Here is a 15,636-nt window from a genome sequence, read left to right on the forward strand (position 1 = left end):
TGAGAGAGACCGACAGACAAACCAAGAAACAGACTTTAAACTGTAGCGAACAAACTGAAGTTTACCAGGAGGGAGGTGGGGGTAGGGATGGGAGAAATAGGGGGATGGCATTAAGAATACATTTATCATGACGATGGGGCGCCTGGGTGGCGCAGTCGGTTAAGCGTCCGACTTCAGCCAGGTCACGATCTCGCGGTCCGTGAGTTCGAGCCCCGCGTCGGGCTCTGGGCTGATGGCTCAGAGCCTGGAGCCTGTTTCCGATTCTGTGTCTCCCTCTCTCTCTGCCCTTCCCCCGTTCATGCTCTGTCTCTCTCTGTCCCAAAAATAAATAAACGTTGAAAAAAAATTAAAAAAAAAAAAAAAAAAGAATACATTTATCATGACGAGCACTGAGTAATGTATAGAATTACTGAATCACTCTATTGTACACCCAAAACTAATGTAACACATACAGTATGTCAACTGTACTGGAATTAAAATAAAAACTTTTATTTATTTTTAACATTTATTTATTTATTTTATTTATTTATTTTTTCAATATATGAAATTTATTGTCCAATTGGTTTCCATACAACACCCAGTGCTCATCCCAAAAGGTGCCCTCCTCAATACCCATCACCCACCCTCCCCTCCCTCCCACCCCCCCCCCACCCCGCATCAACCCTCAGCTTAACATTTATTTATTTTTGAGACAGAGAGAGACAGAGCATGAACGGGGGAGGGTCAGAGAAAGAGGGAGACACAGAATCTGGAACAGGCTCCAGGCTCTGAGCTGCCAGCACAGAGCCCGACGCGGGGCTCGAACCCACGGACCGCGAGATCGTGACCTGAGCCGAAGTCGGCCGCTCAACCCACTGAGCCACCCAGGCGCCCCTAAAAACTTTATTTAAAAAATGCCAATTCTAGGCCTCACCCAAGACTTTCTGAATAACAGACTATGGAGGTGATACGCAGGAGCAGTTCTCTTTAAAAACACACTCCCCAGATGATTCTGAATCAGCATGAATTTTAGAACCTCCGCTGTCTGGTGCCAGGTGACCGCATGAGAACCTTCGGCCAGCACAGCGTTCCCTGCAGGCAACCCTGGGGCAAGAGACACAGAAGGGAAACCCTTCCCTCCCGCACCCACCCAGAGTAGCTCACCCAGCCTGAATACAGTGGGACCTAGAAAAAGCCCACAAATCTTTGGAGAAAGAATTTCCCTAATGCAAACTGGGGAGACCCATAAAGGTAGGCCAGGCCAGGCAGGGGGCGATGGTGAAGGGGAGGCGATGCCGTTTTCCCTTTGCCAACATCCCCAAGCGGGTCCAGAGCACCGATTCTTGACGCCAGGGGTGCTGGAGTTGAGTCTAATCAGAAAACTAACTTCCTGTGGGTTGCGGTAAAGAGCTCAAGCTTTAGAGTAGGACACATGGCTATTTAAGTAACCAGCCCTTCGTTGGAGGCTGTGCAGCGTCGAGCAAACCAACACAATCCCCATCCCTCAGTTTCCACTGTAGTTGGATCTGGTGACCCTGCTTCTCAGGGTGTTGGTGACAGTCAGTTCAGGTAACGTAGTGCCTGGTGCATAGCAGAGTCCTTCTAGCAACCGCCGCCACTGTGTGCAACGAGGTGCTTATGATGGGCCCAACCAAGGTTAAGTGATTTTATATCCATTAAATAATTTACTCCCCAAACCTACTCCAGAAGGCAGATGGTAATATTTTCATTACCTTATAGTTGAGAAACTACAGTTCAGAGGGTTTGGCAACCCACCTAAGGTCACACAGCTAGCAAGAGGTGGAGCTGGGGTTTGAACCTGAGCTGTCTAGTCTAAATCTTGAGATTATAAGCACCATGCTGTAGCAGTAATAACAGTAGAAGAAGTAGCAGTAACTCATGTTTACTGACCACTGTCTGTATGTCAGGCACTTTTTTTTTTAATGTTTATTTTTGAGAGAGAGAGAGAGAGAGAGAGAGAGAGAGATTGACAGAGCATGAGCAGGGGAGGGGCAGAGAGGGAGACACAGAATCTGAAACAGGCTCCAGGCTCTGGGCTGTCAGCACAGAGCCCGACGCGGGGCTCGAACCCACAAACCGTGAGGTCATGACCTGAGCCAAAGTCGGAGGCTTAACCAACTGAGCCACCCAGGCGCCCCTATCAGGCACTTTTCTAAGCAAGCCCTTGATACTTATTTGTTATTTTTATTTTATTTTATTTTTTAACATTTATTTATTTTTGAGACAGAGAGAGACAGAGCATGAACAGGGGAGGGGCAGAGAGAGAGGGAGACACAGAATCTGAAACAGGCTCCAGGCTCTGAGCTGTCAGCACAGAGCCCGATGCAGGGCTCGAACTCACAGACCGTGAGATCATGACCCGAGCCGAAGTCGGACGCTTAACCGACCAAGCCACCCAGGTGCCCCTTATTTGTTATTTTTATTTTATTTTTTCATTTCTATTTGGTTCTTTTTTTTTTTTTTTTTTTTTTTTTTTAGCAAGCCCTTGACATTTAACACTCATTTAATTCCTCTAACCGCCCAAAGACACGGAGAGGCTAGATCATTTTCCTAAGGTTAGTTGGCGAGCAAGGGGCAGAGCTGGGATTCAAACCCAGGCAGTCTGATGTCAGAGTCTGCTCTTAGCCATCATGCTACTTACTTGCCTCTTGATTCCTGACTGTTATTTTCAAAACTTCAAAAAGTGGCCGGGAATGGGGTGCTGTTCCATGACTAGATTTGGGGAGGCTGCCACCTGTCTCGCGGTAGCCTGTGGACTGTGGCCTTTAGCCCTGTTAAAACCCCCCTCTCACTACCCCCCGGGGCCTCCCTGGGATCTCCACCCCCAGAGCCAGTCTGGCTGAGCCCCGCAGTGCTGGGTGTCTTGGAGAAGCCCGTCACTCACCATTGCAAGAGCAGCTCCTCTCCAGGCGGTGCCGCGGGGTCAGGATGCTGAGCCTGGCTGTGCTGTAGGTGGGTCCCACCCTGGGGTCCAGGTGCACCGTCTCTTGGCACCTTTGACCCTGGCAGCGCGGGCCCTGGCAGGGCACCACGGGCATGGCTGACCTCATCTGAATTCCCACCGACTGCTCCATCTCCTCGGCCGAGCGAGTGATGATGGATGCCAGCTCCTGGAGCTTGTAGAAGGTTCCGGAATGCCCCTCAAAGACCAAGAGCACGTCCACCCCAGCCGTGGTGTCTGCAGGCTGAAGGCTGGCCAGGTGGATGTTAGCTCGTCTGATGTCCAGTTTGTTGCTGAGGAACCTCTGCAGGTTCCTCCAGTGGTCACTTACCAGCTCCTCCGGGGTGAGCTGGTGGAAGCCCATCCACAGGGCCTGCTGCAGAGCCTCCCGCCCCACGTGCCACACGTGGACATGGACCCCGGCAGTGGTGGCGAAGGTCCCGTCATCGACGGTGACGTTGAAAGCATAGCGGCCGCGAGACAGGCCCTGGGTGGCGATAATCTTGCCATCAGTTGCGCCCACTGAGAAGTGCCTGCCCAGGGTCTCCTCTCCTGCCAGGCTGTAGGTCAGCGTGTCCTGAGGGTCTCGGTCCGTGGCGTGGATTTTGCCCACCATGCCCCCCTGGAACTCCTCCTCCCCGACGGTGATGAAGATCTCCAGTGGCAGGGCTGAGGGTGGGTAGTGGCTCTGCTCCGTGATGTGGACTCTGACGGACGTCGAGGACGAGAGGGGAGGGATGCCGCTGTCTGACACCTGTGGACAGAACAGGCACTGCCGTCACCATGGGCTGCAGCTGGCGGTGGCCCAGACCAGGCCGGGCCTCCTTGGGCAGCCTGGTCTCTCCGCTCAGGGGGCAGGCTCAACGCGCTGTCAGAGGTGAAAGAGAAAACAAGGACTCCAAACGCACCGAAGGTTTTGTGGAGGGAGTTCCATCCCCTACCACATGGTAAAGCTGAGCTCCCTTTCCTCATTTGACATCTCTCCGAGCCTCTTCCTAAATCTCTCTGGCCGGGGCGCCTGGGTGGCGCAGTCGGTTGAGCGTCCGACTTCAACCAGGTCACGATCTCGCGGTCCGTGAGTTCGAGCCCTGCGTCAGGCTCTGGGCTGATGGCTCAGAGCCTGGAGCCTGTTTCCGATTCTGTGTCTCCCTCTCTCTCTGCCCCTCCCCCGTTCATGTTCTGTCTCTCTCTGTCCCAAAAATAAATAAACTTTGAAAAAAAAAAAAATTTAAATCTCTCTGGCCACTCGAACGCGAGCCTCCTTCCTCTCCAACGTCCCTCGTTCTGTCTCCTTCCTTTTTTAAAATTTTTTAACGTTTATTTATTATTGAGAGACAGAGCGCCAGCAGGGAAGGGCAGAGGAAGAGGGAGACAGAATCGGAAGCAGGCTCCAGGCTCCAAGCTGTCAGCACAGAGCCCAATGCGGGGCTCGAACTCACGAACCGCGAGATCATGACCTGAGCCGAAGTCGGATGCTCAACCGACTGAGCCACCCAGGTGCCCCCTGTCTCCTTCCTTAAGCGACGCATCACATGTCTCTTCGTGATTCCTATGTGCATCCTTCGTGGTCCCTGTCAGCCTAAGGAGGTTCTCCTTGGACACCCCTTTACTATGTGATTGGGGTTGGAGTGGGCCTTTGTCCCTCAGCTAACAGATACTCGCTGAGTCCTTTCCCCGGGCCAGAGACAATAGATACATCACTAAATACACAAGGGAATGTCAGACTCGGAGGAAGTACCGTGAAGGAAATCACCGGAGCATGGAGCAGAGATGTGAAGACTGAAAGAGATGTGAAGACTGAAGATCAGGTGGGAGGGGAGGCATCTCTGAGGAGCTGAGTCCTGAGGGGTGAGGAGAGGTGAGAAGAGCAGGTGACACAGGGAACAGCAAGCGTCAAGCCCTCAGGTGGAAAGAGCGTGATGAGCTCCGCCAAGCAGAAAGGGGCCCCGGCTGCTGGAGCGAGTGGGCAGGGCCGAGGGCAGAGGAGGGCTCGAGGGAGGCCGCCCAGTCACTTACGGGCTGAGGAGCACAAGGTCAGGTTTTATGTCAGAGTCATGAAAAGCCACGAAGGTTTTAACAAGGCCATGCCGTGACCTCAGTTAAGCAAGGAAGAGAATGTAAATAAAAAATGCCTTTTTCCTTTCACGTTTTGCCAAGCATCCCTGCAACTTTGTGTCCAGATTAGCAAGAACGAAGTATCCTTCCTCTCCTCGGGGACGTTATCATTTTCACAGCTGTCAGCCCAGGGCCTCCACGACTTTCTCTAGAGTCGTATCTTATTCCCGTGCTTTGAATGGGGGGAGAAGGTTGTGAAATGACACCTACTACTGGGATTTGTGCATAACACAGATGAGGTCATCAATAGCAATGAGAGTAGTTAAGACCACTGCTAAGTATAACATACAGCTGGCATCACTGTGAGCAAAACTGTGTGCCAGTCACTTTTAAATGCTTCCGATGCATATATGAGATAGCATATCAGCACTAACCCAAACCCTCGCCTTTCTTACGAGATAGATGCCACGAAATCTCCCATTACAGCAGGTATAACTGAGGCTCAGAGAGGTCAAGTAACTCGCCGAAGGTCACACAGCAGGTTAAGTCCCGAGCAGAATCTGAACTCCTACCTGGGTCCATAGCCCGTTTTTTTGCTGGCCTCTAGTACCTCCCAGTGAACGAAAGTGGAAATATAGGACAAATGCAGGAGATGGTGATGTTGATAGTTACCGAGCGATTGTCTGGGTCAAGAAACAGAGTTCAGGAAGCTGTTCTCTTTCATCTCTCCCTAGGCAGTCATGTCCATGCCCTGAGCTTTGAGAACCCTCTACATTAGCCCACACCTGTGTGCTGAGCTGCAGATTCTCATTCCCAATGACCTGCTGGACACTTAGATGTCTCATGGGCACCTGAAAGGTGACCGGTGCAAAACAGGATCCTCACTTTGCCCCATAAACCTGTTCTTCCCCCACCCCACCATCTTTCCAGCCTCATAAGTGGCCCCACCACCCAGTCTTCACTGGAGCCAGGAACCTGGGAGTCACCCCTGATTCTTCTCTCCCCCGCCCCCCCCGTTTCCAGTCTATCACCAACTCCTGTTTATTTCCATGCAGAGCTTGTCCCTAATCTATCCACTCCCTGCGTCTTCATTATCAGCTCAAGGTTTCAGCACCATTGGCTCCAGCTGGGATTGGAAGTAGTAATAAAAGTAATACCAAGGCTTATAGTTAGGATTGGCTGTACTTTCTGGTTTGCCCGGGTCAGTCTTGATTTTCACTAATTGATCCTGTTGTGGCTCAATGATCGCCAATGAATGTTTTTAGTGCCTCTCTCCCTCTCAAGAGCGTCGCAGTTTGGACCTCACGTATATGGTCACCCAAGCTATGAGACCTCCATGACCCAGCCACCCCATGTCTTCAGCTTATTCCCATTATAGATCACCACGCCGGCCACATTAGGTCCATCTGAGGCCACTTCAAGCGCTTGTTCCAGAGCTTGAACTCTTGGCTTGAGACATTGGCTCATCTTGTTCCTGCCTGTGACACTTTCCTGACCATTTTCACACAGCTCACTTCTCAGGTCCCAGCTCAAAGGTCCCCTCCTCGTGAGGGCAGCCATCCTCTGAATATGTCTCCCCTGTGCCCTGTGAGCCTCTCATCACTTTCTTTCTTCATCTGTTTATTGTTTATCTCCGTGATTGGAATCAAAAGCCCATGAGGACCACCCCCTTCTTTCCCCCTGCTACATTACTAGCAGCAAGCATAGGGGCTGACACGTGATGGGTGCTCAATAGTTGTTCAAAGACTCAGTGAATGACTGACTGGCTGGCTGGATGAATGGATGGATCCATCATCCTGATCCCAGGGAAGAAGTTCACAGCACAATAGGATCCACTGTGACTTGAGATTTAAGAAAGGGATTTTGAGGGAATTAAATGAAGAAGAAACGTTTAGCCACCATCTTGACAACTTTACTTTGGCTGTTCTCGGGCTGCCCTTTGCAACATCACCGTGATCCCCTTCACACGTATATATGTTCTCCAGTTTGGACCCCACACCAATTTCTGTGAGGTTCAGAGAGCTGTTCTGGCTCAGGAAGTTAGAGCCAGAGTGAGGGTATGGTTCTGCCTGGAGGCAGTGTAGGAATTAAGAGCTTAGGCTCTAGGGTCAGAGTGTTTGGTCTGGAGCAACCCACCTCTGCCACTTATTAGCAGTATTGCTTTAAGCCAGGCGCTCAAGCTCCCTGTGCCTCAGTTGCTACATCTGTAAAGCGGGGGTGGTAATTGTACCTGCCCTAAAGCCCATTGCGAGGATTTAATGCAATGAGACCCGTGGAGAACTTAACCCAGGGCCCAGCACCTAGTGAGAGCTCTGTACACTTCCCCCTAATAATAGGAGCACTGACAGTGCTTTTGCCAGCACATTACTGTCCCCATGGTCACCACCAGTGGCCCAACACAGCTCTCACCTTGATCTGAAGCTGATACCACTCCTGGACTCTCTTTCTCAGGCCCATGGTGGTCACCAGCCATCCATCAGGGGTCACTCGGAAGGCAGAGCCATCATTCCCCTTGGTGATTCGGAATGAGTAGGGGGGGCCGTTCTCGGGGGAGTCTGGGTCACTCAGGATCAACTGCAGGACTTTGCTGCCAATGGGTGAGTTCTCCTGAGACAGAGAGTGACAGGAAATCAAAGAGCAAAATGAATTCCAGTCCTTCCTTTTGCATCTTTCTGGGTCCCCTCCTCTGGGCTAAGTCCTCAGCACTCTGGCTGCTCTCAGGCCATGCCTGGACCTCGAGCTGTCATTCATTCATTCATTCATTCATTCATTCATTCATTCTGCCAGCCTCTGAATTAGTTGTTGGCTCCGCCAATCTTGACCAAGAGCTTCCTGAGGGCGGTGCTGGGTCTTAGAAACAAAGCCCTTGGAGGCCAGAAGGGTCCCTAGAGTCCCCTTATCCTACAGAAGGTGACTTGTGCAAGTTCACACAGCTGGCGATTCATGTATATAAATTCGTAAGCGCCTGGGATCCACGTGGAAATTTTGGGATTCGTAGGGTCAACTGAACACTTATAAATGGTTTCCTGTTTAGAAGACCAATGGAACAGCCACTCAATGAGAACATTTAAAAACGCGTAGGAATTCAACTAAAAAATAGATTTCCTGGGTACTGTTCCAGTCTTTGCTCCATAACATGGGAATTCAGTATCTATAACACAGTGGTGGTTCACTGTCTTTTTGCAACAAAATCCTATCTATGAACAGAAATCCGATGGACAGAAACTAATGGTTGCCTATCCAATAGACATTCCTTCCTTCCTTTCTTACAAAACCTGACTTTTGTTCAGGTGTGGGGTGGCCGTATCTCAGAAAAGTTGTGTCCTTATTAAGAAGAGATGGACTATGATTGGTCTAAGTCAGTTATAAAATCTGATTTCAAGTGCCAGTTTTTGGTTTAATGTTGATCATGTAATCTGATTCTGATCATTGGAGAAGTCAACCAGATGAGGGTTTTAAGAAGTTTTCTTCTTTGCTAAAAACAGAGTGGGGGGAAGTCCCCTTCTGTTTGCCTTTGAAGATGGTTAGACAAGGATGTGATGCTGGAGCTGCAGCAGCCATTTTGTAACCATGAGAAAGAAGGTGAGGGAATTTCAAAGAAGCTAGCTCAAAGCTGTGATACTGTTTTTCTGGTGAAATAACCAATTCTGGAATAGAACTTCCCACCATCATACCTTTTGTTACATGAAATAAATCTTTATTATTAAACAAGGTTTTAGTCAGATAATCTGTTATTGGCAGTCACAGCATCCTACCTAATACTCATAATACACAAACAAGTGAATGACTCTGGCTGATACATAGCAGGACCCATGATTCTGCCGTCTTATCCTCGTCCTCACCTCCCTCACTTCTTACGGTCACAATTCCCCGGTGAATCCCTAGGCCCTCTTCAAATCCCATTTGTAAACCATCAGTATGATGAAAATAGCATGAGATCTGGAAAATCTTCTGCGTTTAAATCCCAGATTTGCCACATTCTAACAATGGCACATTTCTGCACCTCCATTTTAAAAACCTGTAAAGTGGACAGAGTAGGCCTCCTTATCCTTGGTGATATGTTCTAACATCCCCAGTGGATGCTAAAAACCATGGATAGTAACCACACCTTGTATATACTCTATACAAGGTGTGGGATTTTTTTCTATACATACATACCTGTGATAAGGTTTCATTTATAAATGAGGCACAATAAGAGATTAACAACAATAACTAATGATAAAATAGAAAATTATAACAATATACTCTAATAAAAGTTATGTGAGTGTGGTCTCTCTTTCTCTCTCTAAGTATCTGTATTCACCCTTCTTCTTGTGACCATGTGAGGATAGTAAGATGCCTACATGATGAAGTGACGTAAGATGAACGACATAAGCACACAGCCTGTGTGATGTATATTAAGCTACTACTGACCTTCTGATGATATGTCAGAAGGGGATCACCAGCTTCTGGACCGTGACTGACTAGGGGTCAGCCTGGCTGGAACCACAGAGAGCAAAGCCACGAATAAGGGGGCGGGGGGCAGTGGTTACCGTACTACCTGTCTCATGCAGCTATGCAGGTCCCAAATGAGGTAATGGATGTGCAAGTGCCTAGCACATTGCCCGATTATTTGTTAATGCTGTAATTCATAGTCCCCTTTTGCAGGCTGTGTTGCCATTAGGGATATCAGTTGGCAAGGTCACAGCCCATGTTTGGGTGAACTGATATCAGTGGTGAGCACCCTCCACTAGGAGGGAGATGAAGGCAGGAAGGCTTCAAGATGTCTTTGGAAGCTCAAGCGTACCTGGACGGAGGTGCTGTAGTTGAGCTGGAAGAACCTCGGCGGGTTATCATTGACATCAACCACTTGGATAGCGATGTCTGTGTCCCCATGCAGTGGGGGCCGCCCGCTGTCTGTGGCTCGGAGCCTCAGGGAATAGCTAGAAGTCTGTATAGCAAGATGCCAATAGAGAGTTAGCAACAAGACCCCTCAGTTCTGCCCCATGACTCATCACTAATGTTTTCCCCAAAATAAGATGGAGATGCTCCGCTGTGCCTGCCTCCATTGCCCGTACATACTATTTTAGGGTCCAGGTTTTGGAGTCAGGAAGAAATAGGTTTGATTTCCACTTGAACCATTTCCTAGCTGTGAGACGTGGAGAAGGTGACTAAACATCTGTGAGATTATTGGGACCCACGCCCTAGGATTATTTTAAGGACCAAATGTATGTAAAGCACTTAGCAAAGTTCCTGTCACAGAGCAGGTGCTCAGTAAACAAGAATTTATTATTGATTTATTACTATTGATTTATTATCTAATGGCTCCTTGTCAATAGTAAGAAGCTAGCCTGAGCTCCTCTAAAGGAGGTTAAGGGTCACTTAGTCCCTCTCCTGCCTCCGGCCTCATAGGCCACAGAGACCACACAGAGAAAACAAGTGAGGGCAGGTCTGGAGAAGTCAGCATGGGGTGCTGACCACAGTTCTCTGGACCTGCACTGGGACCATACCTCTGCTCTGATGAGCTCGGGTCGGGCCCCTCCCACATGACTCACCTGTTCCCAATCCAGGGCCTTGGCCACCTGCAGCTCCCCCTTCTTGGGGTGGATGGTGAAGTGCCCGAGCTGGTTCCCTCCTACCAGGCTGTACGTGATGGCACTATTTACAGGTCCGTCTTCGTCAGTTGCTGACACCTGCAGCAGTGGGAGGGTAGTTGTGAATGGAGGTCAAAAGGGACCTGAGGGAATATTGGCCCCTGGGAGTGTAAAGGGAACAGATGAGTGTCCCCTCCAATGATTGCCATCGGAGTGGCAGTCCCATGGGCCACAGTCATCCCTACCAAAGGAATCTCTTCATTTTATATCGTAGTATAGATTTCAGCATGCCATGGTTCATTCATGTACTCATTCACTCATACCGACAGGATGCTAGGTCTGGAACTAGGAGGTGAGGGGCATGCCAAAATGAATATGCCCACCGGGAAGCTTAATGTCTAATGTTATGGGTCATTCTGATTTGAGGAAAAGTGTGATCAGCTTTATGAGAGCACAGAGAACACAGTGGTAAATTCTACCTGGGGAGATTAGCAAAGCATTCATGAGTCCCAGAAGGATAAGAAGGGTTTCTGGGAGTGGAGCCAGCATTCCAGACATGAGCCCAGAATGTATGAAAGTGCAGAGGCTGTTTGGGGAAAGGCACATCTTCTTCGGTGGTTGGAGCATAGGATGCATGTCAGAGAGTAGACGGAGATAAGACGAGAAGGCAGAATAAGGAGAGGTCATGGTCAACTTTGAATATGAGTTTGTTTTCACTCTATATAGTAGGGAGCAATTACATGTTTGAATGCAAAGAAGTGTTATTTGGTGCCCCTCCCCCCACACTGAGTCTCCGCATCACACACTGTGACCAGGTCCTTCCCAGACCTTGGCGCCTCTGGACAGAGACCCCCTCTAAGGCCTCTCCCATGCCCCACTCTATCAATACGTGATCTAGACCTTATCGAACATGACCCTGAGACCCTCTGTCATGAGAAACAGTTTGGCCAAGTGGCTACAAGTCAGAATCAAGTCTATAGTATACAAACTGATTAACTAACCCATGCTCACAGACATCTGGGGGAGGAGGAGATAAGAACCCACCCAAGTCCATGCCTCCCAAAGGGCAAAGTTGCAGATCCTTACTGTGAGCACGACATCACCCACGGCAGCGTTCTCCAAGACCCTTGTGGTGTACAGATCCTGGGGGAATCTGGGCCGGTGTTCGTTGACATCAGTGATGTTGACCACGATTGTAGTCATGTCACTGAGGGAGGAAGAGCCTTTCCGGCTGCACTCTACGGACAGGAAGAACTTGGGGCTTGTCTCAAAGTCCAGGCTCCTGTTGACATACAGGATCCCTGAAGAAACAAGAGATAATGAGAGCAATGAAGCATTTGGGACCACAAAGGCAGAGGGCTGAGGGGTCTTGAACTGAACCCCACGAGAGGCAGCTCAACAGGGTTGGGAGAAACAGATCTCCTCCTTCCTGTCCTCCATCATCTCTTCCTTCCTCTCTTACATCACCATCTTTGTTTTCTATTTCCCCATTACCCTCCTTTCCTCTTCCCTTTCATCTCCTCTCACTTCCCTTACTGTCATTCTCAACAGCACTGTTTCCCTCATTTATTTTTGTAATACTTCACTGAAATTTCACTTAAATCTGTAATACTGAATCTCTCTCATGTAGATCTGTAATAACTCTGTAGAGCAGGAAGAACTTGTGAGCCAACTGATGCCCTCGAGGTAAATGAGCTGCCCAAGTTCGCCCGGCTAATAAATGACAGAACTTAGTTTTCAAAGACTTTTATAATACTCTAAGTTGCTCAACGAACTGCTAGGATGTAGATTTATTTCTCTGACAGTTGGAAAAGAAGAAGGATGTATCCGGCTGTTCCTGGACAACCAAATATTTAATGGTAGAAAAATCTTCTTTATAAAGAATTCTAATTAGTAAATGAATGAGGAATGATAAGATTAGAAGGCTGCTCCTTTTCTACAAAATGAAATCATGTATCTAGGAAATAATCATCAACGTTTGCTAAAACCATGAGAAGGATCCATCTATAATGGATGGGTCAGGTTCACAACATGCAAGCTCATTGTCAGTCTTAACCTCAGAAAAAACCCATCAGTTATCATATGCCTCCCACCATAGTACAAAGTACAGCACAGCCTCATCTCTGAAGCACTGTTGCCACAAAATTGAGCTTGAACCTGATCAAGGTCTTTCATTCAAATGTGATTTATAAGGAATATGAGGGCTAGAGAGATGTATGACATCATAAAGATACAGCTACTAGTCAATCCAAAATAGAAAAGTTCTGCCTGACACGGACCCACGTTTCATTAGTTAGACCACACGGCAAATAAAGGAGAGGAAAATGTAAGAGATTAAAATAACTAACCAAATGCCATATGTGTGCATGGGGGTGGTGGTGAAGGGTAAAGATGAAATCAGACTGGCCTATGTTGACAATTACTGAAGCTAGGTGATGGGAACATGGGGTTCATTACGCTGTTCTATTTTTTTATATAGTACAGCCATTAAAAAATACTGCTCAACGACAAGGCAGCTGTTTTAGGAGGTAGAGAGTATCATTGCGGGGGTGCTGTGGAAAGGGATCTGGCCTGGGCGGCCTCTGAGGCCCCTCCACGAGGTTCTGTGCGTCTGACTTAGACTTTTCTGTGGCCAGGAGGAAAGAAGAGACTGTTCCCCAGTTCTCTCTTCGTAAGAATAAGGGGAGACGGGGTAGTGCTGGGATGTTTGGGGAGGGCTAGAGGTGGGAAGCAGGTGGCCCTGCCCTGTGCTGCTTATGCCCCAGATTCCAGCAAGTGCTTCATGCCTCCGCAGCCGAGGACAGAGAGTGGCCTCAGCCTCCAGAAGGTGGCCCGGAGCTGGGAGCATGAAGCTACAAACTGTGAGAGAAGACTGGGTCGCCAAGGGTCCTGGGTGGGGATGCGGAGGAATAAAGGGGGTCCCCAGATAGGCTGGCCCCAGGGTAAAGGAAGGAACATGGGACCTGGAGAGATGCACAGAGCCAAAGGAGTTCTGCCCTGGGAGGGTCTGCAGGGGGCACCCCCCCCCCATATGTGAAGCCAGTGTTCCCCAAGACCCTGTGTGTGTAAGTGCATGTAGGGGATGAGGTTGCCTCAGGTGCTGGCTCACCTGTGCGGGCATCCAGGCGGAACCTCCCCTGCTCGTTCCCACTGACCACACGGTAGCCGGTCTTCTCGGCGCCGGGGCGAGTGAGGGTGGCCAGCTGCAGCACCTCCGTGCCAAGCTGGGCGTCCTCGGGCACCTGCACGCTGTGCTCAGTGCTCAGGAACACAGGCAGGTAATCATCGAGGCCTACCACTGACACAGTGACCGTGCCCAGTGTGGACAGCGGTATCGGGGAGCCCAGGTCAGAGGCACGGACGGTGAGCTCCAGTGCTTCCTGTGGCTTGACCCGTAGCGGCTTCTCCAGCCGAATCACACCTGTGGTGGCCTCGATGGAAAAATGGCCTTCAGCAGAGTCCGTCAGAGAGTAAACCACTTGGGCATTGGCACCTGTTGGGGAGACCAAGGGCATGGTTCCTTCTGGCCCTGCTTGCAGTGAAATTTCTAGCCACAGGAGGGCCTGGGGAGGAGGGTCCCCATAAGGGCTAACATGCTCAGGCTGTGTTAACAGTGAGAACCACTCTATTGGGGCACCTGGGTGGCTCAGTTGGTTAAGCAGACGTCTGACTTCAGCTCGGGTCATGATCTCGTGGTTCACGAATTCGAGCCCTGCATCGGAGCTGTGTGCTGACAGCTCAGAGCCTGGGGCCTGCTTTCGATTCTGTGTCTCCCTCATTCTCTCTGTCCCTCCCCCACTCATGCTCTGTCTCTCTGTCTCTGTCTCTGTCTCTCTCTCAAAAATAAATAGAAACATTTTAAAAAATTAAAAAAAAAAAAAAAGAGTGAGAACCTCTCTGTAGGGGATTCTTCACCAGGGGCTTCAAGTCCTCATAGAAAGGTTCTGGACGGTAGGACATCTGCAAACCCATAAAATTATCTGAAAATGTTTATGTGGGGTTAGAGTCTAACATCAGCTCATAAAGTGAAAATTGTACAAGGTCAAAACCATCTATGTTGAGTTGCTCGGTTGTGATAGAACAATTCCATATCTTGGTTATGGTGGTGGTTACATGAAACTCTATGTGGAATAATATGGAATAGAACCATACACACAAAAATGTGTGCTCACATGCACACATTCAAATGAGTGCATATAGAAACTGGTAAAATCTGAATAAGGAGTAAAATCCAGTTACCAGTAATGTCCCAGCCCCAATTTCCTGCTACAGCCAAAATGCCACCACTGGGGAAAGTTGGGGGAACCGTGCAGGGACCTCCCAGTACTATTTTTGCAGCTTCCTAGGTGTCTATAATTATGTCAAAATAAAACACTAAGGAGACACACATCTCGATGGGTATGGAAAGTTCTTAGTAAATCAAAACACACAATGTTTCTCCAGCTTTGGCTCAGATTCTGTTATTTTCTTTGGTTGTGTACTAGCTGAAGCAGTTGGCTTGTGTAGGGGCTGACGTGCAAGAAGAAGAGTGAAGGCTCAGCTACAAGATCCTCACCCAACGGGAGGAGTGCATCCCTGAGCCTGAGGGTCTCACATCTCACACACATATGGGGACACACACCCTTTCGGTTGAATGACGGCAGAAACTGCCTATTAGAATAGTTGGATTTACCTAAATTAAATGTGCGTGCCATGGAACTCCCCCATATATACATTTTTCTAGAGAGAGGGAGCTTCTGGTCAGGCCACATTTGGAATATCTGGGTGAAATATTTGGATTAGAATAATAACAGTTTTGAAGGGTTAATGGTAAAGTGGTATAACGCCACGGGATGTGTCCTAGAAAGAAGGCGTGATCGGAAGCATGTAATTGAAGGAACTAGGTCTCCTTCACCCAGGAAGGAAAGCTTGGGGCTGGAGCAGGTAATCACCACCTCCCGGCCTCAGAAAGGCTGTCGTGGGCGAGGGTCTAGGAGATCTGTGTGGCTACAGAGGGCAGGACCAGGAATGACAGGTGTCAACTCAAAATAGATAGCACTTGATAATTATCTGAGGTACCATGGAAGG

The 15,636-nt window shown here is 49.1% G+C and overlaps 1 protein-coding gene across 1 annotated transcript in view; it reads right to left on the reverse strand.

The window, feature by feature from the left end:
* FAT2 (FAT atypical cadherin 2) overlaps positions 1-15,636 on the reverse strand; it is an 84,378-nt gene that overhangs the window by 13,474 nt on the left and 55,268 nt on the right. Inside the window, exons 14-19 of the mRNA XM_086698466.1 lie at positions 13,679-14,062; positions 11,656-11,870; positions 10,531-10,668; positions 9,783-9,926; positions 7,406-7,603; positions 2,885-3,695 (exon numbers count right to left, since the gene is read on the reverse strand). Coding sequence (XP_086554592.1) covers positions 2,885-3,695; positions 7,406-7,603; positions 9,783-9,926; positions 10,531-10,668; positions 11,656-11,870; positions 13,679-14,062 — 1,890 coding nt within the window. The remainder of the gene's footprint in view (positions 1-2,884; positions 3,696-7,405; positions 7,604-9,782; positions 9,927-10,530; positions 10,669-11,655; positions 11,871-13,678; positions 14,063-15,636) is intronic.

This window comes from Puma concolor, chromosome A1 (genome assembly GCF_028749965.1).
Source record: "Puma concolor isolate L17-30 chromosome A1, mPumCon1.1.hap2, whole genome shotgun sequence".
Lineage (NCBI taxonomy): Eukaryota > Metazoa > Chordata > Mammalia > Carnivora > Felidae > Puma > Puma concolor.